This window comes from Lycorma delicatula, chromosome 13, assembly GCF_047948215.1.
Source record: "Lycorma delicatula isolate Av1 chromosome 13, ASM4794821v1, whole genome shotgun sequence".
NCBI lineage: Eukaryota > Metazoa > Arthropoda > Insecta > Hemiptera > Fulgoridae > Lycorma > Lycorma delicatula.
The window spans coordinates 53,254,063-53,281,164 of NC_134467.1; the positions used below are offsets into that span (position 1 = coordinate 53,254,063).

The 27,102-nt window shown below is 37.9% G+C and overlaps 2 protein-coding genes across 2 annotated transcripts in view; one reads left to right on the plus strand and one right to left on the minus strand.

Annotated features, from left to right (window-relative positions):
• LOC142334135 (ATP-dependent RNA helicase DDX42) overlaps positions 1–27,102 on the minus strand; it is a 185,213-nt gene that overhangs the window by 131,539 nt on the left and 26,572 nt on the right. The window lies entirely within an intron of this gene.
• LOC142333837 (baculoviral IAP repeat-containing protein 1b-like) lies at positions 21,689–22,688 on the plus strand. The gene is made up of 2 exons (XM_075381394.1): positions 21,689–22,277; positions 22,364–22,688. Exons 1-2 carry the CDS (start codon positions 21,815–21,817, stop codon positions 22,366–22,368), a joined length of 468 nt encoding a protein of 155 aa, XP_075237509.1. The 5' UTR covers positions 21,689–21,814; the 3' UTR covers positions 22,369–22,688.

Sequence of the window (27,102 nt, forward strand, 5' to 3'; positions counted from 1 at the left end):
GTTTTTATTTTTTTGTATTTTTTATTTTAAAGAACTGTGATACCCTAGGGTCGGGTGATTCTTCAACCATATCCTCTAGTATATGAGGTGATGGTGGAGGAGATTTATTTGAATGGATGCTGCAGTTGACATTTCAGGGAGATAGTTATGTGGGTTCCCTTTACGGGGAGTTTATTAGGTGGCTTACTGCCAGCTGTGATAGTCGCTACTCCTGCCCGTACGACTTTGGGAACAGGAACTTTCCTATGTATCACACTGTTGGATTCACTAACTGCGACGGAGGACTTTTTATTCATTTTTGTCAGCTCTGAGATAGTGGCTGTAAGTGAAGCTACTTGATCAGAAAGCATCTGAACAAGTTTTTTAAACTCATTGCAGGATCTGCACTGCTGATTATTAACATTTGTAGGAATTTGTTTAGATGTAGCGGTGGCAAAAGATACATCTGGTTTAACCAGGCTCCGTTTATCTTTTTATACCGATATGTTTATATTTTTATATTCTCTACGTAAAGCCGGGAAAGATAGTTTTTGCTCCGTACAGATTTTGAGAATTGCCTTTTCTTCTTTAAAAGTTGGGCAATCTCATGAGCGGGCTGTATGTGGACCACTGCAGTTTTCACATTTTTCACGTTCTTCGCAGTTAGTATCGCAGTTAGTGACCTTCTTTACCACATCGAGCACAGATCTCAGTTTTCGTACAAGATGTTGTATTGTGACCAAAAACCTTGGCGTCTGAAATATCGCCGAGGGTTGGGTATGAATGGTCGTACCCGAACCGAGGGGTAACCCACTTTAACCTTCTCTGGTGGAACAGGGAGATTGAATGTTAGTATAAGAGACCGTGTCGGTTCTTCTGTTCCGTTCTGCCGTTTCATCATACGTTTCACTTCAACATCTTGGTGGCAAAGCTCATCAACTATTTCTATATATGAGGTCTCGACAAAAAATTACACCCCGGCCGCCAATACAACTGGGTTCGGCCTGGTGCCCAGGCGACATCGTTCGAGACTCACTACGTAGAGCCATTCACCCATCGGCACGATTTGTTCCCACCTTGGGTTACGGTTGCGTTTCGTAAGATGTCGCAAAACCACCGAGTGTAAATGTAAGAAATGTCAGTGTAGGTTGTTGTGTAATTGTGTAAGTGTGTATGTTGTAATTTATGCAGTGTTCTTGGTATAGTAAATGTGTATAATGTAAAGTGTTCTGCAGCTCATTGTATAATGGGAAGGAAAACTGGAGAGGCTAGGTCCGTGGGGACCTAGCCGTGGGGGGCCAACCCCCAAAGCGCTTTCATTGTACGACGACAAATGTTACATATTAGAAAACAAAATCGACACTTCCTTACGGTCATTATAGCATAAAAAAAGAAAATTACCCGCTAATGACAACGCTCCCCAAAGAGACGGAGAACCGACGACCTCATAGTCCACGATCATGAATATTGTTATATTTTCTTTTATCATGTGGTTATATATTGCCTTTCATTTATCGGAAGTGAAAAAAAATATATGTCATAATATGAAATAAAGTATATATGTAATAATATAAATTAAAAAAAAAAACACTAATAATCCATAAAATATTAAAAGAAAATTATAATTACTTACATCAGTTACTATCGTCTCCGTCTCTAATGCGACGGTAGCCTATCACATCTCGACGACAGATGAGGCAAATTCTACTATATCTCGCTAATTTACGCAGTCTTCGCAGTATCGATGACAGCAAACTAACAAGTCGACAGTTACCAATTCTGTTAAACAGATCGGACATCTCTCGGTTGATGAGTTGCCGTCATCGGCCTCAGCAGACTGGCCTGGATTAGTGTTTGTCTGTTGTAGAATTCTGTTTAGTTCTACAACATGGTCGTCGAGGTAACGGACTAAAAGCCTCGTCAGTGAGCGCCAGACGTCGACACACTCGAACATGTCGATGACGGACACGATGTAATCTTCGATCACTGGTACCATCCTCCCCATTATCATCATCGATAATTACCGTATCATCATTTGGCAATGGTGATAAAGGAGGTGAATGATGATCATAATCGTGACCGCCGTTAATGTCATTGTTGTCAGGGTTGAAATCCTTTGTGGACCCATCAGATTCTGCATTTTCTTGATGTTTGGACGATGTAGCATTTTCTTGTTGGACGGATAGTGATGGTGGTGGTGGTGGCAAATCTTTGTCGAAACGTACAACTAGTCTCATTGCTCGACGTCTCGTCCTCAATATCACGTACATCAGGTCGTTTGCAGCATGTTAACTTCCATGATAGTCATATACGTTACGTAGTATGGGATCCTTAACCTCCATTAAGTCTCGAAATGTCATTAATTCGTTTATCTCTTGTTGTACAGAGGAATAAGCCACTGAGAAAACCTATTCAATACATAAAGTTGTCATGTAAAATTTTGAAGACAGAATGATACATATAACATAATATTAAGTTAACTGCAATCTTATCAATTTAGTTTATGTACTGTTTTTAATTGCAGTGTGGGTGATAACAACTATGCGGTTTTGATAAAACAAGTACACGGTTACCAATTATTTTTTTTAGTTTATAGTTTTAATTGCAATTGTGATAATAAATAAATGTAATTATCACAGAGACAGAGAAAGATATATATATATATATATATACACGAGGTGCGACAATAAAGTAATGAGACTGATTTTTCTTTGCAAGATGTGGCAACCCTGCAGCTTGCGTAGGCACACCATCTTTGACCTTGGTTTATAAGCTACTTCTAGTCCAAGCGGCACATCGATGCAACTGCTCAGTCGTGAGTTGTCCTGTAATAAGTGAACACGTGTTTTTGTCTCTCGTCACAGAAATGAAACCGCAAAATATTGCGCAACGGTATGCCATTTCTTTTTGCGTTAAATTGGGTGAAAACACGACGACAATTTACGGTAAGCTTCAGAAGGCTTTTGCAGAGGAGGTTATGTCAAGAGCTCAAGTTTTTCGGTGGCATAAAATTTTTAGTGAAGGCAGAACGAATGTTGAAAATGAAAACCTCAGTGGACGACCATCAACTTCACGGACAGATGTCAACTTGAGCAGGGTGCGTGAAATCGTACGATCTGATCGAAGATTATCCGTGAAAATGAATGCAGAACTCAACATCAATCGAGAAACGGTTCGTCTAATATTAACTGAAGATCTTGGTATGAGAAAGATTTGGGCAAAAATGGTCCCCAAAAATCTCACACAACAGCGAGAAACACGGAAAAATGTGGCAGCCGATCTGTTAGAGCAAACGGAAATCAATCCAGATTTTTTGAGCCGTGTTATCACTGGTGATGAAGGTTGGTTTTTTCAATACGATCCAGAGACAAAACGTTCGCAATGGTGCTTAAAGGGCTCACCCAGACAAAAAAAGCTCGCATGTCAAAGTCAAAAGCGAAATGCATGCTTGAGTGCTACTTCGATTCCAAGGGAATAGTTCATAAAGAGCGGTTGCCTCCTGGACAAACAGTTAACCGATATTTCTACAAAGAAATTTTAGAAAGACTTCGTAAACGAGTTCTTCGTGTCCGTGCCAACATTGCTGATAATTGGATTCTGCATCACGATAATGCGCCATCCCATACTGCTCTGTCGGTACAGCAATTTTTAACCTCAAAACAAATTTCAGTACTACCACAGCCACCTTATTCACCAGATATCGCTCCGTGCGACTTTTTTATATTTCGAAGAGTCAAAATGGCGGTCAAGGGACACCATTTTCAAACAACAGATGTCCAAAAAGCTGTGACGAGGGTCTTGGAGAATATTACAGACGATGAGTTCCAGAAATGTTACCATCAATGGCAGAAGCATTGGAATAAGTGTGTGCAATCAGAGGGGAATTGCATTGAAGGAGACAACACTAAACATGACAAACGGTAAGCAATATTTTTTTCACATCAGTCTCATTACTTTATTGTCGCACCTCGTATATATATATATATATATATATATATATATATATATATATATATATATAGAGAGAGAGAGAGAGAGAGAGAGAGAGAGTGAGAGACAAAAAAATAATTATTAAAATATTTAATTAACTAAATTTTATATTTTATAAAGTAATTATGTACTTTATACTGGATTCAAATAAGGTCTTTTCTCACTATCCTCTTCCGAAACGGATACACCGATGGATGACGGACATGAGAGGAAGGATTATCTAACTAATAATAAGTACGAAAACCAACCGCTGATCAAAACAAAAGTCGTTCCTCACTTCCCTTCTTGTTCGAAGAATGTCGGTGGACGATCGTAAAAAAATCAGCCTCTCCTAACATGGGAAGAGTGAGGAGGTCAAAGGGTAAGGGTGGTAAGGTGAGGAAGACTAAAAGAATCGTCAGTCTTAAACGAGGTGCTGGACTGTTAACAGGTCTAACCGAAGGAGCTGTAAGTGCGTTAGGATCTTATATTAGTGAAAAGGCATTAAAAGGCGACAAAAAGGTTGTCGGTAAAGCGATAAACAAAGGCATCGATCTACTGTCGGTAGAACTACACATTCCGGGATATCTGTGCTGCGGAACGGGAATGAATTTAAGAACAATCCGGTATAAACAACTTGGATGCAGCTTGAAAAGAACACGATAACGCATACGTTAAATACAGCGGTAACGAAAACAGAGCGGCTGCAGATCGTAAATTAGCCGATAGCGCTTAAGAAAGAGTGAAAGCTACAAATTCGAGTACTGCATTGGCAGTTACAAACGTGATGAAACTAAAAGCGAAATTCGACGGTGGAAGAATAAAGAGACGACGACGAAGATGTACAAGAAAGAATAACATAAAACATTTTGTAGAGATGATGAAAAGAAAAGCAAGTGTCGGAGGGAGCGGATTATGCCTTAAACCATACCCAGGATCGGGAACAGGTGGTAAGAATAAAAAAAACGCCGTCAACGTCGTCTCCGTTAAACGGAATACCAGTGCGACCGCTATCTAATATCGAATTGTTGTGATACGCGAAAAATAGACAAAAAATACCCGATTTTCGAGTCTTCATGTCGGATGCATTACCGCAAAACCCGAAAACTAACGAGTCGGCGATAGTTAATCTTGATCGTAGTACGGGATACGGAACGCATTAGATATGTTACCGAAAACGAAGGCGGACGGTAGACTATTTTGACAGTTTCGGTAATTTGCGTCCGCCGAACGAATTGATGGGTTAATTTTTATCAGAGGCGATTATCAATTACAATTTTCAAACCAGAAAGCGTATAAACACGGTTAGATGCGGTCATTTATGTCTTGAATTCCTCAGTCGTGGATCGACCGCGATAAGTGGAAATAGGTTATTACACACAACCTTCTTCCCGGCATTAGATTTAACAAATGGCGATTGGGAATTGTCGCTAATAAATTTGACCACGTATAGCTCGATATCGAATGTGGAAAACGGGATCAACAACTCGTTTACCGTTTTACTGGTTGAAAAAGAAAAATGTCCGGTTGACACTGTTGACCGTTTCCTTCGAAGTGGATGATAGAGTGAAAACATTAAGCGACGAATTAAAAACAAAAAACCGAATAATCTTATTTATGCATCGGAATAACAATACGCTAAAATGTGAAGTTAAATGCGACAGCGTATTTGACCTATCGTCTGAAGACACCTTGGCACCGCTGTTGGGATTTAAAAGGTGCGTCTCGCAGCGAACATATGGCACACGTCATCGAGTTTGGTCTTAATAACATCAGTACTGTATGTGAGAATTAGGCCTTAAAAACAAGACACTGCAAAATTCCACAAAGTACTACGAAAAATTATTAAACTACCAAAACGCGAGGTAAAATTTAAATTCCAAAATCCATCAACATGAATTGAAAAATCCAAACCACCCAATGAAAGAAAAACAGACGAAATCATGCAGAAATTAAACAAGGCCACTGCTTGATTACTGCAGAATTATAGAAAGAATCATGACATAAACATAACCAATCACATACATCCGTTGAAAAGCACTTCAAAATACAATTTAATTAATCATAGATTCTAACAGAAAAGAATGATCATGTGTAGAGCAAATATTGATCCTTAAAACAATAAGGGGAAAAACGACTAGGCATAAAGACTAAGTAATTTATGAACCTTTGCTGAGGATATTATAGTTTTCTTTGAGAAGTTCAAAAGAGTAACAGGATCAAGTAAACAATTTGAAATAAATAAAATAAATAAATCGCTAGAGAAATAAGGGTAAAATTTTTTTTCAAAAGGAAGAATTCATTAAAAACCAAGATTTCCCTAAGTCCCTAAAAACAAAATATGGAAAAATGAACTCTCAAATTTAAATATACGGAAGAATAATCCAAATTAACGGTATAGATAAGAAAAAAAATCAAAAGAAAATGATACAAATAAAACAAACCGACCAACAAGATATTTTCAACAAAAAAGAACATCTCAGCAGATGCCAAAATCAGGCACTAAAATTAGATAATATAACGAGATGGCCCGTTTGCATCACACGCATCTTCAGTTTGAAATCAGATAAAATAAAAGTAACACGGAAATAGGAGTACGGTCACCGGAATTACGTCATCCAAAATTGCGGCCGTCCGCCATCTTTTCGGCCATCTTGGAAAATAGCGGACAAGATGACGTTCAATATCCGGTGATCGTCCATCTTAGATTGTGACGTCAATGGCGCCGTAGCACGCAGTCTTTCCAACCTGTTCTTTTAGGTCGGCAATCTGGGATTGCGACGTCGGTGGCTTCGTAGCCCGCAGTCTTTCAAACCTGTTTTTAGGTTCTTCCTGGAGAATGATTTTGGTCAAGGTTCTAGTCGTCGTCGCCTTTACGCGGACGTTCCTTGAGAAAGATCCGAGTCGTCATAGTCGTTGCACCAGGTGGCGTCGCCCGCCCCGCTCTAGATCTTCGTTGTGGCTCGTGCACCGGGAGGTGGTGTCGGTGAAAAAAAATTTAGACGTACCTCGAGGATGATCCTGTTCGTCCAGGCGTCGCCCGCTCCGCTTGAGGTCTCCGTTGTGGCTCGTGCACCGGGAGGTGATTGAGACATACTTCGAGGATGATCCTGGTCGTCCAGGCGACGGCGTCGAGAGGCGTCGCCGCCCGAGAGGTTCTTGTCGTAGATAGTGCACCGGGAGGCGGTGTCTGCTCCGCGTGTGTTAACGGAGCGACGTAGGGATGTTTACCGTGCGGGATGCGACGCTCGACTGACGAACCATTCGGCCTACGCGTGACTCTCTTGAACAGGAAACAGCAGCCTATCACCACTCAAATCCCCTCGACTCCGATTAAAACAAAAAAAAACAGGGAAAAACCTGCTTATCTATTGACCACACACATCCGCTAATTTTTTTTCCTTGTACATATTATCGGTCACTCATACATGGACACACGTGTGTGTGTGTGTGTGTAGGCTGTTGCAGAGAATTACAACCAACGATGTTGATGGTGTGGGAATTCGAGTGCGACTGACACGAACAGTTGATACAATATATATACCTCCCCTTTGCAAAATTGTTTCATTCATTTACCGACTTGTGATCAGTGAACACGGTATTATTATTGTAAAGTTAAAAAACTATTAAGTGTAGTTTTTGCATTACCTTAAGCAACTAGGTAAGTTTGATATAAGTTTTTTTAATATGACAAAGGTAAGATAATATGACATACAATCAAATAATATAAATAATTTAATTAAATTTTAACAAAATAAATAATATATGTCTTCGGTTACTCTCTGAAACACAAAAAAAACAATTACCTTTTTTTTAAAAAAAAACAATGTTACGATATATGTTATTTTAATTGGTTTCAGATATTACAAAAAATAGAAATAGTATCACCGGCAGTTATCCAAGCAATAAATAACGTCATCCGTCTTCGATGGGACCTGTCTGACTTTGAGGAGATGTATCTCCTATCAACCCTTCTACGGTATCAGAAGAACATCCTGAACTGTGTGAAGGAAGAAGGCAGACGTTTTGATAGTAACATAAAATGGTAATTAAAAAACGTTAATATTTTTTGTAAATATACTGTTTTTATCTTTAAAAAAAGTAGTCAATATGTACTAAAATTATTCTGTTTCTACAGGAACGTTGAGGCAAATGTTGAATTGATGAAGCAGACACGTCTCGAAGACGGATGAGAAACAACATTTACCAATTTGTAACTGAATGGAAAAACTAGAACGGTGATAAATTTGGACGATAACACCGACGTTGTAGAAGAATCATGAATAGAATCTGTGGAAAAGATCATAGACACTAACCAAATTCATCAACAACGGCAGCGGTTGGGTAATGAGTAAACTAATTTATATAGATTTAAATATTATCCGTTACCGTCCACTGCACGGTGCCTCTAGTTCATTTATAAAAACACCAGAAAACTTGTAAGAGGAGTGGCAATAATTAATGTAAAAAATCCGCATGATGAAAAATATTTCCTATGGTCCGTATTAGCATACCTCTACAATCACCTGGCAGACACCAACGACAGGTTTGGTATGCAAAGTACGAATATGAAATTAACATGACCGACATCATATCCAGTAAAAGTAAAAGGGATTGATCGCTTCGAGGTGTTGAACCGCACAATAAGCATCAATGTCTACAGCTATGAGGAAGATAACGGTCGTGTGTACCCGGTACGTGTTACCGAAAACCACGATCGTACCCACTGCATACACGTATTGCTGCTTGCAGGGAGACGAGATAAATTCCACTATTGCCTTATTAATAACAAACCAGGTAAAAATGGGTTATCTCGGCTCCTTTCCGGTCTCATAAAGGCTAATTCCTGCAGTAAATACTGTCCATATTGCCTGCACCGTTTCAGTTCATCAGACCCACTTGTCGCTACACAAAACCAAAACCAACATTTGATAGAATGTAAGCAACACGGTGCACAAAGGATAAGAGTACCCGAACCCGCTAAAGAAACTGAATGCGTTATGAAGTTTAGGGACTATTTGTCTACACTACGCAATCCGTATACGGTGTATGCAGACTTTGAATCGTTTGTACATCCGATGGACACTGCCACTACTAAACCTAACACTAGTTTTACCGATAAGGTAGCCCATCATCTTCCGTCCGGTTACGCATACGTAATCGTAGACGAGGAAGGGCAGATTTGCGAAGGTCCTGTAGTGTACTGAGCGAGAACCGATGGTGAAAATATCGTTGAAAAGATGTTGGATGAATTGCTCTCACACGCCGATAGATTTCACAAAATTATGATTACCGAAAAAAGCGATGGTGATGACTACCGAAGACACTGAAACATTTCAAAGGGCTACCGAGTGTTTTCTTTGTCATTGTGAGTTGAACGACGATCGTGTACGTCATCACTCACATACCACAGCACGGTTTCTTAGTGCATGTTATAAAGAATGCGAATTAAATTGTAAGCGCACCGAGCATATTCCGGTATTTTTTCATAACCTCCGCGGTTACGATAGCTATAACATAGTTTAAGCTTTGGGAAAATATAAGGACGATGTAAAAATAAACTGTATCGCCAATACATCCTAGCGTTTACAGTCACTGTCCGTCAGTCCATTGAGGTTCTTGGACTCTACAATTTCTTTCGTCGTCCCTCGAAAAACTTGTAGAAAGTCTAGTAAAAGAATGTCAGGACAAAGACACCGTATTTAAACGTCTCACGAACTGTTACCCGCTACCCGAGAAAAGAGATTGTTTTATCCATATAGGCGTTTACCCGTACGAGTACATAACCCATATAAACAGATTTTTCGAAACCCAACTTCCACCGCAGTCGGCATTCTATAGTACGCTAAGAAAAGAGAACATAACGGACGATGATTACGTTTACGCTCAAAAAGTGTGGGAAACGTTTGACTGCAATACGTTAGGAGATTAATACGATCTTTACCTTCTTAGCGACGTATTGTTGTTAGCAGACGTATTTGAAAATTTCTAAAGTACGTCTATGGAATATTACGGTTTGGACCCCTCTCACTTTTAATCCACCACCAATTTCACGTGGAATGCCATGTTAAAATTTGCCCTTCAAAAATTGGAACTGTTGACCGATATAGTTATGCATCTGTTTGTTCAAAAAGGTATACGAGGCGGTGTAGCCATGATTTCAAACAGATCAATCCAGATCAGTATGACCCATCCGAACCCACGACCTTGGTTCAATATTACGATTGAAACAACCTTTACAGGACAGCCATGTTTGAGTTATTACCACACGCTAATTTTAGGTGGTTGAGTACTGAAGATTGACAATTTCGATATTAACAGCGTTGACGATCGTTGTGAAAGGGGCTGGTGCGGTGAATCGATCAGTCACAAACATGAGGTTGGAACGTAAACAGGTTGGTAATATTACGCTTGAAAACTTTCACGAATATACAAAGGCCGGGTGTAGAGAGGGAAAAAGGACTCGTCATGGTCCTCTTCTACCGAATACAATCAGATCTCTTATCTGTGGACCGTCTAATTCCGGAAAAACAAATGTTCAATTCAACATGTTGTTCTCCCCCAACGGATTAAAATTCAAAAATATTTACGTGATTTCCAAATCGTTGTATCAACCGAAATATAAATTTCTAGAACATGTCATGGCCGGTGTTCCGGAGATCGGCTATTTTGTTTATTCTGAAAACGATCATGTGATGGCACCTGACGAAGCGGAAACGAACTCGATAATGATTTTCGACGATGTAGCTTGCGAAAAGCAACATAATATTCGCATGTACTTTGCGATGGGACGACACAACAACATCGATAGCTTTTATTTGACACAGTTATATTCCAGTGCCGGGAAGCACCTTGTACGGGACAACGCAGATCTCCTTCTTATATTCAAACAGGACGACCTCAACTTACGTCACATATATCAAGATCATGTAAATACCGATATGAAATTCGATCGGTTTAAAAGTCTGTGCAGTGTTGCATGGAGAAAACGACATGGATTTTTGGTTATGGATAAGGAGAGCGATATCAACGGTGGACGGTATAGAGTAGGCTTCGATGTTTTTGTAAAAAAGATCAGTTGATAGCCGGTAACAATGGCAAGCATACACACCTACAAGGACGGTATACCGTACGCTAACGCGATACATTTTAGACAAAAACCACAAAACAACTACGTTTGTCGTAAAGTGTTCTACTGTAAAAATAAAGACCGACGATGCTGGCGACATGTAAAAAGAATGAATCGCGACTATCCGTTGGTTATTTTGTTGATGATTATTAGCGAAGGTAAGATTTTCAATAAGCGTATATGGTTAAAATTTTTAGAAGAATGCGACAAGTACGAGAAGCCTATCGAACTGGTGATCTACGATAAAAACATGTTCAACACAAAGGTCCGACACGGATGGAACTTTATTTCTAAGATTTAGGCCCTCTCCGCTCGTTATTCGTTAAACCTACACACCCACCATCACCTGGTGAACGTTCAAAATATTATTTGGATCTGATCGTAACGGATAAAAATAGGCAAATTGACAACGTATACGGTGTAAAAAATATAAACGGCCAATGGACGAATGGAAACCATAATGTTGTTTTTAAAGGAAATAATATTGTAATCGGTAAGAAATCGTATAACGAATCCGAATGCTTATTCCAACTGAAATTTTTGAAGGAACCCAAAGGATATACTATTAGACTTGAATAATTATACAAAAATATTAGAAACTACTGAGGCGCATAAAAGTCAAAATACTGGACGCGTAATATCCATTAATCATTCAAGTACAATAATATTATTAAAGAGTTGTTTCCCCACACGAGACGACTAGGTAGTCAAGAGGAAGAAAGCCCTATAACCGGTTCAAGACTGCTTATGAGGGCGCGAGGAAAACACTAAGACCAGATTACGTGTACTGGGACGATCCGAACGAACTTTGCGATAGACTTCGTCTATTAGTGGCCTCTAAGCTTGCAGGTCATACTGGTCATAATAACGAAATCGTGTCCGTTGTAGAAGAATTGCAAGAAAGTGGATACATAAAGGAGGGTAGAGGAAACATTTATTTTAATCAGTCTAAAGATGAGTATCGACAAGTTCGGACGTTTTCGTAGAGGAGCGATCGGTAACAAACCACCACCTACGCGGGTTATCGAAACGTTTGATAAAACCACCGATGGAAATTACAATATTAGAAAACGGAGGTTGTGCAAGTTGGATGTCCGACAGAGGATGATGATGGTTTCGGTTTTACGAACAAGATTTACGTAAAGCAAAGCGATTTGGTAAATCGATACATACCTTCAATCAACAACAACGAACTTTCCCTTTTCAAATAAGCGTTTGTGTGATGGTGAACTTATCGAAAAAAGCGATGCCGTTAAACTCAATTATTTACATAACCTGTTTGGTGAAAAGAATATTATTGATATGAAAGGAAGCGTTCTGATGAATTCTGGAGAGGCGATAAGAGCAAAGGATCTTGTCACAAGGTGGTATGTTGATCAAAGCGAGTTTCGCATTAAAAAAGATATCGATGATAGGTGTTTGTTTAGGAAAGATGGAATGGTAGATGTCAAAGGAAGTGTTGTTACCAACGCTAGAATACCAGTAGAGTAATCAGATCTAACTACAAAGGATTACGTTGTGGAGTGTCTGTTCAGATTTTACAGATTTATAATGAAATATTTAGAGGATGATTTTCCTAATTATCCGAATTATCATAATGTTGATCAAGACGCCTTTATGCAACTTTTAGACAAAGTCAGGGTGCCAAGCAAACAACAGTCTGACGAAAATTGAAAACATGTTTTAGACAATGTTAAAGTGGAGTTGCAACCACATGTTCGGCTGTGTTCGGTTGGAGACCAACCGAACACAGATCTAGAAAGACGCATTGAAGATAAGGGGAAGGGGGATCTGACTAAGAATGAGGTTCGTCTACCAATCACAGATACGACGGAGGATGTGAATAAAAATATGATACGGCTACCGATCACGGAACAAATGTAAGATGGTGGAACATTGTAAATGGGTTCATTGTCTGTCTAATATGGCAAGAGTGAGGAGGTCAAAACGTTCTCATGTTCGAAAGGAAAAGGTGAGAAGATCTAAACGAATAGCCAGTCGTAAACGAGGCGGAGGACTGTTAACATCTCTAACGACAGGAGCTGCTGGTGCGTTAGGATCTTATATCGGCGATAAGGCATTAAAAGGTGTCAAAAAGGTGGTGGGTAGTTTTAAACAAACGAATCGATTTATTGCCGGTAGAGCTACATATTCCGAACTATCAGTACTGCAAGCCGGAAACGAATTTAAAAAAACGATTAAAGAGAGGTGAACCTGGTGTAAGTTATACGCGGCTTTTAAAGAACACGATATACGCAACATACAGTGATAACGAAAACAGCGCGGCTGCGGATCGTAGATTAACTGATAGCGCTTGGGAAAGAGTTAAAGCTAAGGATTCAAGTATCGCAGAAAAGGCTACCGCATAAGCGGTTACAAACGCGATGAAGTTTAAAGGAAAGTTCGGCGGTGGAAGAGTAAGAAGACGAACAAAAAGGAATAAAATAAATCGTCTTGTTGAAGTGATGAAATGAAAAGCAAGCACTGCAGGGCAGGGATTATGATTATACCTTGAACCCTACCCTTTGACCGGATCGGGGATTGGTGGTAAAAAAACGCCAACGACGTCGTCGCCTCCAATAAAGGGAATACTAGTACGTCCGCTATCGAATATAGAACTGATATGGTACGCGAGAAAAAATATAGCCGATTTTCGAGGAGTCTTCATGTTGGACGCATTAACCAAAAAAACCAAAGACTAACTAGTCTGCGATAGTTAATCTTGATCGCAGTACCGGTCATGGTAAACACTGGATATGTTATAGAAAACGTATACGGATGGTGGACTATTTTGATAGTTTCAGTAATCTACATCCACCTAACGAATTGATGCGTTATTTTCCATCCGATGCGATTATAAATTTGAATTATAAACGCAGACAGACTGTGAACACGGTTATCTGCGGTTATTTATGCCTTGAATTTCTCAGTTGTGATTCGTCAGCCTACAGGTAAACATGTTCTGCATAAGTGGAAATACGTCGTTATTAAACGCTACGATCTTTCCACCATTGGATTTTGTCTGATGGCGAATGGGAATTGGCGTTGATAAACCAAACCACATATAACTCGATTCCGAATGTCGAAAAGGGAATCAACAACACAATCATTGTCGTTCCAAAGAAACCTAAAAAACCATTAAACTGACTCTACCGACCGGATCGTACGAGGTGGACGATATCGCTAAACGATTAAGCGATGCACTCAAAGACAACACCAAATAGATTTACTTATGCGACCGAATAACAATACGTTAAAATGCGAACTTAAATGCAACGCTGTGATCGATCTGACGTCAAAAGATAGTCTGGCACCGTTGTTGGGGTTTGAAAAAACTAATCTAGCGGCGGATATATGACACGAGTCATCGAAGCCGGTTGCCATTAACAACGTGAACACCGTACAGGTCGAATACAATCGTATATGAGGCTCCTACACGAACGGATCAAACACGTGTTGCACGAATTTACGCTAAGCGTTCCGGCTAGTTTCAAAATAATAGATTCGCCGAAGAATATAATATATCTACCGGTGAATACAAAAAACTTAGACGAGATCGCCATAAAGTTTGCCAATCAGGACGGAAAACTGATAAATTTCCGCGGTGAAACCGTAACGGTGAGATTGCATTTACAAAGGAAAACCAACCGATGGGGTTAATGTACAATAGCGGTGGTAGTAGCGAAACGACACGCACACCGATCAGTCGACGTGCAAACACCAAAGCGTAAACATCGCGTAACGTGTTGTTTCTTCGAAAACTTGGTTTTACAGTTTTGGTGAACCGTAATGGCAGGAGTGAATATGTTAAACGTCAGTGAAAGTGTCTCTTTCGACAACACCATCACCCAGTACGAATATCACAGTCATTTACCGTACGCTTTGTCGACTTACAACAACGATGAAATCCGGATACCGATACACCAACAGGATGTGTACACGTTACCGCATAAAAGCTATTTGATGGTCGAAGGGAAGCTAACTACTAAGGCAGGCGATAACAAGGCAACAGAATCGTGGTTAACAAACAACGCGATACCGTTTCTCTTCGAGGAGATACGATACGAGATAAACGGAACGGAGATGTGTCGCGTACAAAAGTTAGGAATAACGACAACGATAAAAAAACATCTTATCGTTGCGTAAAAGCGAAAAAAATATTTTAGAAAACTTCGGCTGGAAGTTCAAAGCGTCGGATAAATTCGATTTGGAAGAACACACGGGAAGATTTTGCTTCTACGTACCGCTGCGTATGCTGATGGGTTTCACCGAAGACTACAAACACATAATATTGAACGTCAAACAAGAATTGGTTTTGCTTAGATCTTCCAAAGAAGCACCCGATTCCAAGTTGAAAGTGACTAAGGTAGCGGAGAAAATTCCATATGTTCATGTAGCCGATACGATGCGATTGGAGTTGTTGAAAGTAGTAGAACGAGATAGGTCGTTAGCGATAGCTTTTCGTACATGGCAAATCCACGAATATCCGGCACTGCAACAAACAAACATACATTCATGGACCGTAAAGACGTGTGCGCAAACGGAGAAACCGAGATACGTGATATTCGGTTTACAGACGGACAGAAAAGATAAAGCTACAAAATCACTGACGCTCTTCGATATGTGCGAATTGGTAAACGTTCGTCTGTATTTGAATTCGCAAAACTATCCGTACGACAGTCTACAGGGTGATGTGAATATGATGTATGAAATGTTCGCTAGCTTTCGGTCCAGGTATTACAACAAACCGGAGGACGAGTGTTCCGCTTACAGTTTGGCAGATTTCAAAGCCAGTGTACCATTAATAGTTATCGACTGTTCCCGTCAGAACGAATCGCTTAAAACAGTAACAGTACATGTGCGTATCGATTTCCAAATCAAAAACAATATACCCGCCCACACGACCGCCTACTGTCTCATTATACATGATAGCATCGTCACGTACACTCCGCCTACGGGAATAGTGAAAAAGGTTATGTAATGACGGAAACGTTTACATTTGATGATAAAAAAAAGGGAGGCGGTACGATGAATGATCAGCATTACGATGGTGGTGGTGGTCTTTAAGTGGTGGTTGGTAACATTGGGAGTATTTAAAACAGGCTTATTGATCGGATTACTTGTGTCAGTATTAACATCTATCCGGTACCATGTCCGAATATGAAACCGATAAGATGTAAAATTATTTTTTCTGTGTCACAGCCGTCGGTACCGTTAATATCGTGTAATTCATCATCCGTGGAAGCGTTGTCCATTTTTTACAACACTACTGAATCATCATCTTAAAAAAACATGTCTGCTGATACTATTAGCAACATCACTGCATCACTACCTTCAGAAAAAGCAAGGGTGTTACCAACGGTTCATGTTGCTAGTACGAGATTCTCATTACCTAACGTAACGTTACACGCATTGAACAAAACCAAAGTGAATGTTACGTCATCATTACCTTCAACGAAGACAACAGTGTTACCAAAGGTAAACGCTACCAAAATCTTATTACTTAACATAACGTTACATGCACATGATGATGATGCTGACTATGATTGTCCTCTAAAAGAGGATGAAGAAGAGGTGGAGGGGGTTACCCCCACCACTTCTACTTTGAAAGTATAAAAAGGCTTAATCCGACTGCGTACACAAATCAGTAGTTGTTGAGCATCCGTCATGGAAGGAGGAAGTTCTTATTCGCCAGACGACGTTCAATCTTTTCTATTCATGAACGAATCTTTACATAACATCGAACACCATCCTGAAGTTACGAAACTGACTGAGAAGGAGGTGAAATCGAAACCAACGAAGATCCGCAAAAGGAGAAATCCGCGTAAAAAACCTTATGATAAACCTTCTTCAGTTGAACAGACGATCACAAAGACTAAGACCAATAAGAAGAAGGACACAAAGAAGGCGGATAAGGGGGAGGAGAACGAAGGGATATCCCCCACCAACATTGTGATTTCATAGACATCGTTGGTGGTTACATATCGCCGTCCTCATACACGGATGAGCGATCGTCATCGAAGGACTTTTTATAGAGTATCACGGCTTTCCCGGGAAACGAGGTGAGTTTATAGTTAAAGAACTTGCTGTTGTCGGTGATCGAAACTATATGATTCTTCATACGAACATCTGCAAAAGGAGAAATCCACGTAAAAAATCTTATGATAAACCTTCTTCAGTTGAACAGACGATCACAAAGACCAAGACCAATAAGAAGGAGGATACAAAGAAGATGGATAAGGGGGAGGAGAACGGAGGGGTATCCCCCACCACCAACATTGTGATTTCGTAGACATCGTCGGTGGTTGCACATCATTCACGGTTGAGAGTTCGTCATGGAAGGAGTTATCGAGTATCACGGCTTTCTCGGCAAACGACGTGCGTTTATAGTTAAGGAACTTGCTGTTGTCGGTAATGGATGCTATATGATTCTTCATTTTCGATCACCGTACCCAAAGTCCGAGATGTCATCTAAATACAAACGTATGGTTGGAGAGGAATTTTCACTAAATCGATTGGAATTACGGCGAAGTCGTATACAACGACGATATCATGAAGGCGTTATGTTTGCAGTTTGCCACGATATACACCAAAGGGCTGGAGAAAGTGGAATTCTTGCGTCGGTATCATAACAATGTTCGTCAGATACCGGACGACGCACCAAAACCGAAATTAAACTTTATCGTAAACTGTCCGTACCACACCGCGCACAAGGCGAGTGGAAAATGTGCGCTACATTTACGATAATGTAAATACATACATATACGGGTAACCTGCAACATCGTTCGGGGTTCGTACGTAGGCGGAGAAGAAGGTCATATAATTCACGATTTTTTTCCGAAAGTCGGACGAGTATATAAGATAATCGAAGTGCAGACTAGTGTCATTTATCTGCCAGTCAACACCAAGTCTACACAGAATATGTACGAATGTGACACAGAATGTACGCGTCTGTGACCAAAATTCTGAACGGATAAATTTCGGCGAAGAAGTGACCGTAAGATTGCATTTGAGACGAAGAAACGATGGGTCTGATTTTCATCGATGATACAGAATATAAATCCTCCGGTACGGCGACATTATCAGACAGTCAATCTAAGAAACTTAAACGATTAACACGAGAGAACTTGCGTTTTCTGGAATCTTTAGGTTTCAAGGTGTTACAATAATGATGAATGAGCAGATAATAAATGTAGACTCTGCGAACTCGGTGTTCGATGAAAGCATTACGGGCAAAGAATACCATACACATTATCGTTATGCTGCTACCACTTTTAATAATAGTGACGAAATTAGAATTCCTGTTCAACAACAGGACATATATACATTGCCATGCGATAGTTACCTGTATATCACAGGAAAGTATGGTGATGCTAATGGTGCAGCTGACCCGACCCTAAAATTGTGTAATAATTTCGGTGCTTTTCTTTTTGATGAAATACGGTACGAGATAGCAAGACAAGAAGTTGATAGAGTAAGAAATGTAGGCGTGACTACGACAATGAAAAATGCCCTCTCTCTGAGGATGATGGAAAAAGACGATATTTTTCCTACAGGTTGGTCATCATCTGGCACGGATGACATACAACAAGCCGGTGGCGCGTATATCAACGGCGAATCTGGTACGTTTAGCGTATTGCTTCCGTTGAGAATACTTTTAGGGTTTTTCGAGGATTATAACAGAATACTGCTGAACGTGAAACAAGAACTTATCCTGCTTAAGGCGTCCACTGACAATAATGCGGTTGTCATTCCGCCAGGAAAACCATTCACTTTTAGTATCACGAAAATAGTATGGAAAATACCGTATGTTAACGTATCGGATGAAAGGCGGTTGTCACTTCTTAAACTCGTCGATAGAGACGAACCTATTTCCATGGCTTTTCGAAAGTGGAATCTGTACGAATACCCCTCTTTACCTACCAGTAAAGATGTCATTTGGACGGTGAAAACAACCACGCAAGCGGATAAACCTCGTTATGTAATCGTGTAATTTCAAACTTTGAGAAGAGGAGATGCGACTAAAAGCGCCTCTAATTTTGATTCGGTTTCAATTAAGAATATCCGTTTATATTTGAACTCGATATACTATCCGTACGAAAACATTCAAGGAAATTCCCTCTTAATGTATGAAATGTTTAAAAGTTTTTATCGAACTTACTATAACAAGAAATTCGAAGGGGCGCTAGTAGTGTAAAAATGCCGGTTCTGGGACAAGCGTCATCAATGACGTCATCAAAAAAAATCAATGACGTCATCACCCCCCCTCTGACGTCATCAAAAAAAATGACGTCATCAAAAAAAATCCCCCCCCCTCTGACGTCATCAAAAAAAAAAATTCCCCCCTCTGACGTCATCAAAAAAAAAGCTTACTTCGGCATAAAAAAATGTACACGTGCTTGCTGACTTTGCATTAACCTTGTTTACTAGTTTGAAAGTCAACCGATAATGCATTTGCGTCAATTGGTGATAGCATTGTTATTTTCAAAGTTATCTCAATGATAATGATAGCCGATACATATAAATACCCGCCAAAAATTTAACGGATTCATACTACGTTTTGCTGTTACTGTTACGTTTTGCTGCTACTATTATATTATCATCTTTATCATCTTTATTTAAAGAGGTAAGTGAAATAATATTTAAATGTAAAATTATTCGCTTAAATATAATTCTATTTCATATTTATTTAATAATTATTTTTCCAGCCAATATTTAAATGTAAAATAATTCTGTTCCAGTTTATGTATTTAAAATCAATTCTTGTACATCTAGTTCATAAAATTAAAATAAATAGTAATGCAACTGTTTTCTTTGCAGATTAATTAAAATTAAATAATTCAAAACATATCGGTGCTAAGATTGGAAAACTGGCGTTTTGTATTGGATTATATCAATATTTTCGTCACCTTTATAAAACAGTAAGTTTTTTCTTAGAAGTAATATATTATTACATATTTTTTTTATTATTTTTCTTATAAGTTATATATTATTACATATTTTTCGTTATTTTTGTTAGAGTACAATGAAAATATTTCTTTGTAGATGTCCGAAGAAATGTTTCCAGTAAATGATGCGCAATTAGAACAGGTTGTTTACGATGTTTTACAAGAAGATGATGAATTAGAGGGAACTCCTAATCAGCGGCTGCAGTTATTAATACCGCGAAGGTTGGTGTATGGGGAAGTCGACGACCAACAACATCATCCTTTATTAGATGATGGCAACGATAACCTCATAGCAGAGGCTGCTGCTGATGTTGAAAATAATGAAAGTGAAGAAAGCACAGTAGTAACAACATCATTCATCCTCGAAAACCGTGTTAGATTTAAAAAGGCAAATATTATTTTTTTATTTGATAAAAACAAATATATTTTTAGTTTTACAGAGAAACTAATAGGTCTTTCTTTCAATTTCAGTTTCATAATGAACAAGAGGCTTATTTTGGACTTAGGCGTTGTCTAAATGCAAAAGAAGAAGGAGAATATAAAATGAAAATAAATATTGAAAATATACCGATGAAAGAGGTAATCAACTGTGGAGTAATGATTTGTTCAACAAAAAATTCTTTATTAATAAAAGGTGGAGGATTTATGCACAAAATAAAAAATGGTTCTGTTCTACATAAAATGTTAAATAAAGGTTTTGCAAAATCGCAAAGGAAACCTGATAAAAATAGTTTTCCTATTAGACTTAGTGAAACAATTGCTTTAAACGATCGAGAAGCAATAACATGCCAATTTTGTAAAATAAATGTAATTAAATTTATTACTATTCCATGTGCACATCCATTATGTTTTAGATGTAAGTTATTATATTTTAAAAAAGTACCTGTCGAATGTAATTTATGTAATACTTTAATTATAGCTTTGAATAAATGTTTCTAAGCTTAATTTAAATTGATTTATTATATTTTCCTTTTTGCAGTCGAATGAATCAGCGATTATAGAAGAAGGAGAATATACTATTTATCCATTTTCCAATAATATATCTAATATATTATTATGTATTGTGAAACATGAAGAAAATGAATTTGACGAAACCCAGGAGGGGGATATTGAAATAAATTCTTTATCAGAAGATGAGATAAAAGAAAAATATATTTGTCAAATTTGCTTTAGTAATTTAATAAAAGTAACTTTTGTTTTGTGTGGTCATTCCGTCTGCAAATTATGTAATGATCGTCTCGAAAGTAAACCTATAGTCGATGAAAAAAATGTCCTTTCTGTAGAAGCCCAATACAATTAGTAATTGAAAGAAAAGGTGGAAAAATAGTTTAAACAAAAAATTGAAATGACTGAAGCTATTACATGCTAGTTTTGTTTTTAGTATTAAATAATTGTTTTTAATTCTTATGTTAGTTTAAGTAACACTTTAATTTTAGTATTTAATAAATGTCTTTAACGTTATAGTATATTATATTTCCTTTTTGCAACCAAATGAATCAGTTGTTGTAGAAGAAGTAATCAACAGTCATAGAAGAAGAATATAATTATTCATTCGTGAAAAAGGTATGTTAATAATTTATTGAAAGGAATTTTTTAATTTTTTGTTCCTAATATTTTCTGTTTTTAATATTTTTTTGTTTCTGTTTAAGATTGATGTCGCAGTTGCAAAAAGAGATTCTTAAGAGCTACTGTGAGAGGCTGAACATATTTAAAAAAGAACTAGAAGAAATTGAATTTGATATAAGACTATATGCTGTCAAAAGTGGAATCAGAAAAATAAATCTAGGAGATGTTTGTCCCGTTTGCGGCGCTCAGCAAAAGGATAAACACACTCCCATTCAGAATTATTAAAGAATGCGGATTAAATCGCTTCGATAATGATGGATTCGTTTCATGTAAGGAATGTAATTGGACTATAACCTCTGAAACTAATTTATTTCATTGCGGAATTGCACATAAAACATATGATGAAACTTGTAGTGTTGCTGAAGAATTATTCAATTGTTGTTTATTTTTTAAAGATAGCATAGTTTGTATTGACCTGATGATGAGTACTTTTAGTAATTGGCCAAGGCTTTTTCCAAAGGTTGAATTATTGTTGGAAGCAGGATTTTATTTCACCGGCGTGATGGATTCTGTGGCATGTATCGAATGTGGTCTTGAAATTTTTGAGTGGTTGGATAATGATAACCCGTTTAAGGAGCATCAAAAAGTTTCATATAATTGCAAAATGGTGAAAAATAAAATGAAAGGTGTGTTGTATTTTAGTAAACATTTTTATAAGTTTATCAGTAATATATAAGTATTTGTATAATTATTTTCTATTTGTTTGTTCTAGGTTAATTGCTGACGGAGTGTTGTGGAGAAATAATGGGTTCGTCTTCATCTGAAGAATATTTATCAATGATGGGAGAGAGTTCTTCCGACGAGACAGCTTGCGAATCTGAATCTGATATCACAAGCGATTCATGGATAATAGGATTTGTACCGGGAGGTCGAATAAAATCGATAAATCATTTAATAAATATTTTGAAGAAAACTTTCCCTTTATCAAGATTAGAAGTAATAAAGAAAGGAAAATATTTCGGTAATAAAACAGAAGTAGTAAAAATGAAAATACCGACAGTTATTGAATATGAATTTTTGCGAAACAAATTAATTGAGTGGGAATTTTATCTCGTTTATTATTTGTAGAATAATATGTTATCAAAACCAATGAATAAATAGATTTATAAATTGAAAAGAATTTTATTATTTTATCCTTATTTTTTACCTTAAATATATAAGTTAAAAACATCCAATTTAAATTTAGTTTATAATAAAATGATGAGTGTTAAACAAGGGATAGCAAGAGAGCTTCACAAGCAAGCTCGCAGAAATTTTTTGACAAGGTCTGTTGAACTTAAGGGTATAGACGATTTGTACCAAGCAGACTTAGTAGAGATGATACAATACTCAAGATTTAATAGGGGATATAAATATATTCTCACAATTATAAATTGTTTTTCAAAATTTGCTTTTGCTTTTCCATTGAAGAGTAAAAACGCAGATGAAGTTGTAATGGTCCTTAAACCCATATTTCATAAACATAAAATGAAGCATTTTCAAACCGATGATGGAAAAGAATGGTTTAATTCAAAATTGAGATCGTTATTACTAAAATTCAATATAAATCATTATTCAACTTTTTCCGATAAAAAGGCATCAATAGTGGAGCGGTTCAATAGAACTCTCAAGACTAATATGTGGCGTAAATTTACCGAACAGGGTGATTACCGATGGGTAAGTATATTGGATGAAATAATTGAAAAATATAACAATAGGGTGCATAGAACTACTGGTTTTAAACCTAAAGATGTTTCTTATAAAAACGAACGCGAAGTGTTGTTAAATATATTAAAGGTTGCAAAAAAACGTCATCAGCATACGACCACGATTAAATTTAATGTTGGTGATCAGGTAAGGATAAGTAAGTATAAAAAGATATTTGCGAAAGGATATCTTCCGAATTGGACTAATGAAGTTTTTACAATTTTCAAGATAAAACAAACACAACCTATAACGTACATTCTTAAAGATGGGAAAGGGGAAGTGTTAAAAGGAAGTTTCTATACGGAAGAACTTAGTAAAACCAAGTACGGCAACGTTTATTTGGTTGAAAAAGTATTAAAAAAACGCGGTGATAAATTATTAGTTCGCTGGTTGGGATTTGATAAGAAGGAGGACTCGTGGATAGATAAAAAGGATTTAATAAAATAAATTACACTTATGTAATTTATTCAGTAGCAGAGATGGATGCTGAAGAACAAGATCGGAAGCTAACAGTAATTAATTTTGACCGTTTAATAGGTGAGGTATCTGATTTAAATTCTATAAAAAGACATAGTCCTCTTCTTCCAGATAATATCAGATGCTTGGTTGTAGGTCCTTCAAATTCTGGTAAGACGAATGCAGTTTTCAATCTTTTATTTGACCCTAGCGGGTTAAGGTTCAGTAACATATATGTTTTTTCTAAATCATTGTACCAGCCTAAATACTTATTTTTAAAAAGTTTGTTGACTGATGTTGAAGGGATAGGTTACTATCCTTATAGTGATAACGATGTTATTGTGGCACCGGAAGAAACGGAACCGAATTCTATAATGATATTCGATGATGTAATATGCGAAAAACAAAATAACATAACAAAATATTTTACTATGGGACGGCATAATAACATTGATGTGTTTTATATGAGTCAAACATATAGTAAAATTCCTAAACAATTGGTCCGAGACAATGCGAATTTTCTCATGGTGTTTCGACAGGATGAAAGAAACCTGAGACATATATATCATGATCATGTTACACCGGATATATCATTTGAAAAGTTTAAAGAAATATGTAATGAGGCTTGGAACCGGATAAAAAATGGATTTTTAGTAATTGATAAGGAGAGAGATTTTGATAAAGGACGGTACAGATTTAATTTTGACATCTTTATCGGAAAGCCTGAAAAAAGCATACAAAAGCGCGAAAGAGAGCTTGAAAAGAGCCTGAAAAAGCCTAAAAAAGCCTAAAAAAGCCTACAGGCTAGCGTGCACGCTTATGAAAAAGCCTAAAAAAGCCTACAGGCTAACGTGCGCGCTTATGAAAAAGCCTAAAAAAGCCTACAGGCTAACGTGCGCGCTTATGAAAAAGCCTAAAAAAGCCTACAGGCTAGCGTGCACGCTTATGAAAAAGCCTAAAAAAGCCTACAGGCTAACGTGCGCACTTATGAAAAAGCCTAAAAAAGCCTACAGGCTAACGTGCGCGCTTATGAAAAAGCCTAAAAAAGCCTACAGGCTAACGTGCGCGCTTATGAATCAACTTTAAATACTTCAACATACTTAAAGAAAGATAGTGAGTGCATGCAGTCAGATTAAACATAAATGTCTACTATGGAGGATCGTGAGCGTGTCACCGCGGAGATCGCGGAGATCCGCAGGAGTATTAAAAGAAAACATGGCGAATTGGTAAGAGGAAGATTCGAGTCCGATTTAAGACTTCAACAAGATTTCAAACCGCTTACTGAACCTCTGATTAAGATAGCAGAACAGTTCGGTTCTGAAGAGAGAGAAATGGGAAAACGGATAAAAAAAGAAATAGATTCAAAAGAACGTTCACTACCGAAAATCTCAGCTGAAGAGTTGCGTGAAAAAGAGGAGCGAGATTACCGAGATTTTGAAAAGAGGTTTGATATGGGTTCTATATTCGATCAATTAACTGAAGAAGATAGGGTGAAACACAGTAAACGTTCTTTAGCAAATGATGAACCAGAACCTGAAATAAAAAGGTCGACTGCAAAATTACATAATAAGATGGATACTTCTAGTCCATTTCCTTTTCAGCTAGCTCAACCATCTGATAGGGTAGATGATGAAATGACCGGTATGAGACGTCGACAAAAGGCTAAAAGATTTCTTTCTTATTCGGCTCACCATCGAGCTGAAAAAGCCGAAGAAACCGAACAGTCACCTAGGATCGAACAAGAAGAGACTTATGAATCTCAACCCAGCATAGTACAAATGTTGAATACACCCGAAGGGAAAATGCAAATGAGCATGTCTCTCAAGACAAGCATGCGAGAAGGGTTAGCGCAGGAATTTATGCTTGACGCCATCAGAGATGTAGAAAACAACATGGATAACGTTTACGGTGTTCATTTTGAAGGAAACGAACTGAAGATTGGAGATGCATTAATCGATTTCGATAAGGAAAGTAACATCCTGATAAGAGAAGTGAAGTATCCTGCGAGCCGAGGTTTGTTCGAATTACTTTTCTGGAAAAAACCGAAGTTATTCACTGAAGAAGATTTGGAAGAATATAGGAAAATTTTAATCGCAACAAATGCGCACAGAAGAAATAATTCCGCTCTGGAACGGGTAAAGACTAATTCGGGATTTAAGTATGTGGAAGTAATAAGCAAGCTTTTTCCACCGTTCACCTCGAAAAAACGAGGTGAAGGTTTAGTACCATCTGCAATGACTTTGAATGAAAACCATAAAGTCGATTACGTTTATTTTGATGATCCTAACGAAATCTGTGAGAGGCTAAAACTATTGATCGCGTCAAAAAAGGCAGGTAATACCGCACATGATAATGAAATTGTATCGATAGTCGAGGAATTAAAAGAACGAGGACTAATAAAAGGAGAAGGCGCACTGTAAGCAAGTCATTTGAGATCATGCCAGTCAACAGGTTAGGACAGACAGAATTTGGTTCAAGAATCCCGTTTGGGATTACTGAAGAGGGTGATATCGACGCCCGCGAAAAAAAAATTTGCAATCTAGCATCAGCGGAATATTATGATGATGCTGTTAACATGGACGATTGCATATATTTAATCGAGCAATATGCCTCTGATCACGATTTTTTAGCGTGTGAAGAACAAACACATTTTAAAGTGGTAGATTTCAAAGGAGCTCGTGCCAAAAACGCCGCTCATCCAGATGATGAAAACGATTTGGTGACCATGAGATATGTACGGTTCCTTATTCAACAGAAATTCGATGAGATCATCGCTAAAATAGAAAATATGATAGGAAAAGAAATAGAAAATCCTTTAAGAAGTAAAAATACTAATGACCCCATTGTTCGTCAGCGATTAGAGGAAAGTATTTCTCGATTGAAAAGCGAGGTTCAGAAAGATGCGGTAACTCAAACTGAAAAAGAATCTGATTTAAATACGGATGCATTGACCGAAGACTTTTAGTTGGGGATAAAATGAAGAGCACGAACAAGTGTAACGTTAGTTGTAAAACAGGAAACGGATTGATAAGTTCGATCGAAAGTCTTCCGGGTAAAACTTTCGGTATTGCACGTAACGTAGTAGGAACAGTTCTCAATCGGGCTGTAGATCTTCTTCCTTTCGAGGCTCACATACCCGGTTACCAATATTGCGGACCCGGAACAAAACTAAAACAAAGATTGGAAAGAGGCGATCTTGGTATAAATCCACTCGATAAAGCTTGTAAGGCGCATGATATAGCGTATAGTATCTACAACGATTCTCGGCGAAGAGCACAAGCTGATAAAGAGTTAGCGGAAAGAGCTTGG

Coding starts and splice junctions, on each gene's coding strand:
- LOC142333837 (XM_075381394.1), top strand. CDS start 21,815: ATGTTTGTCCCGTTTGCGGCGCTCAGCAAAAGGATAAACACACTCCCA.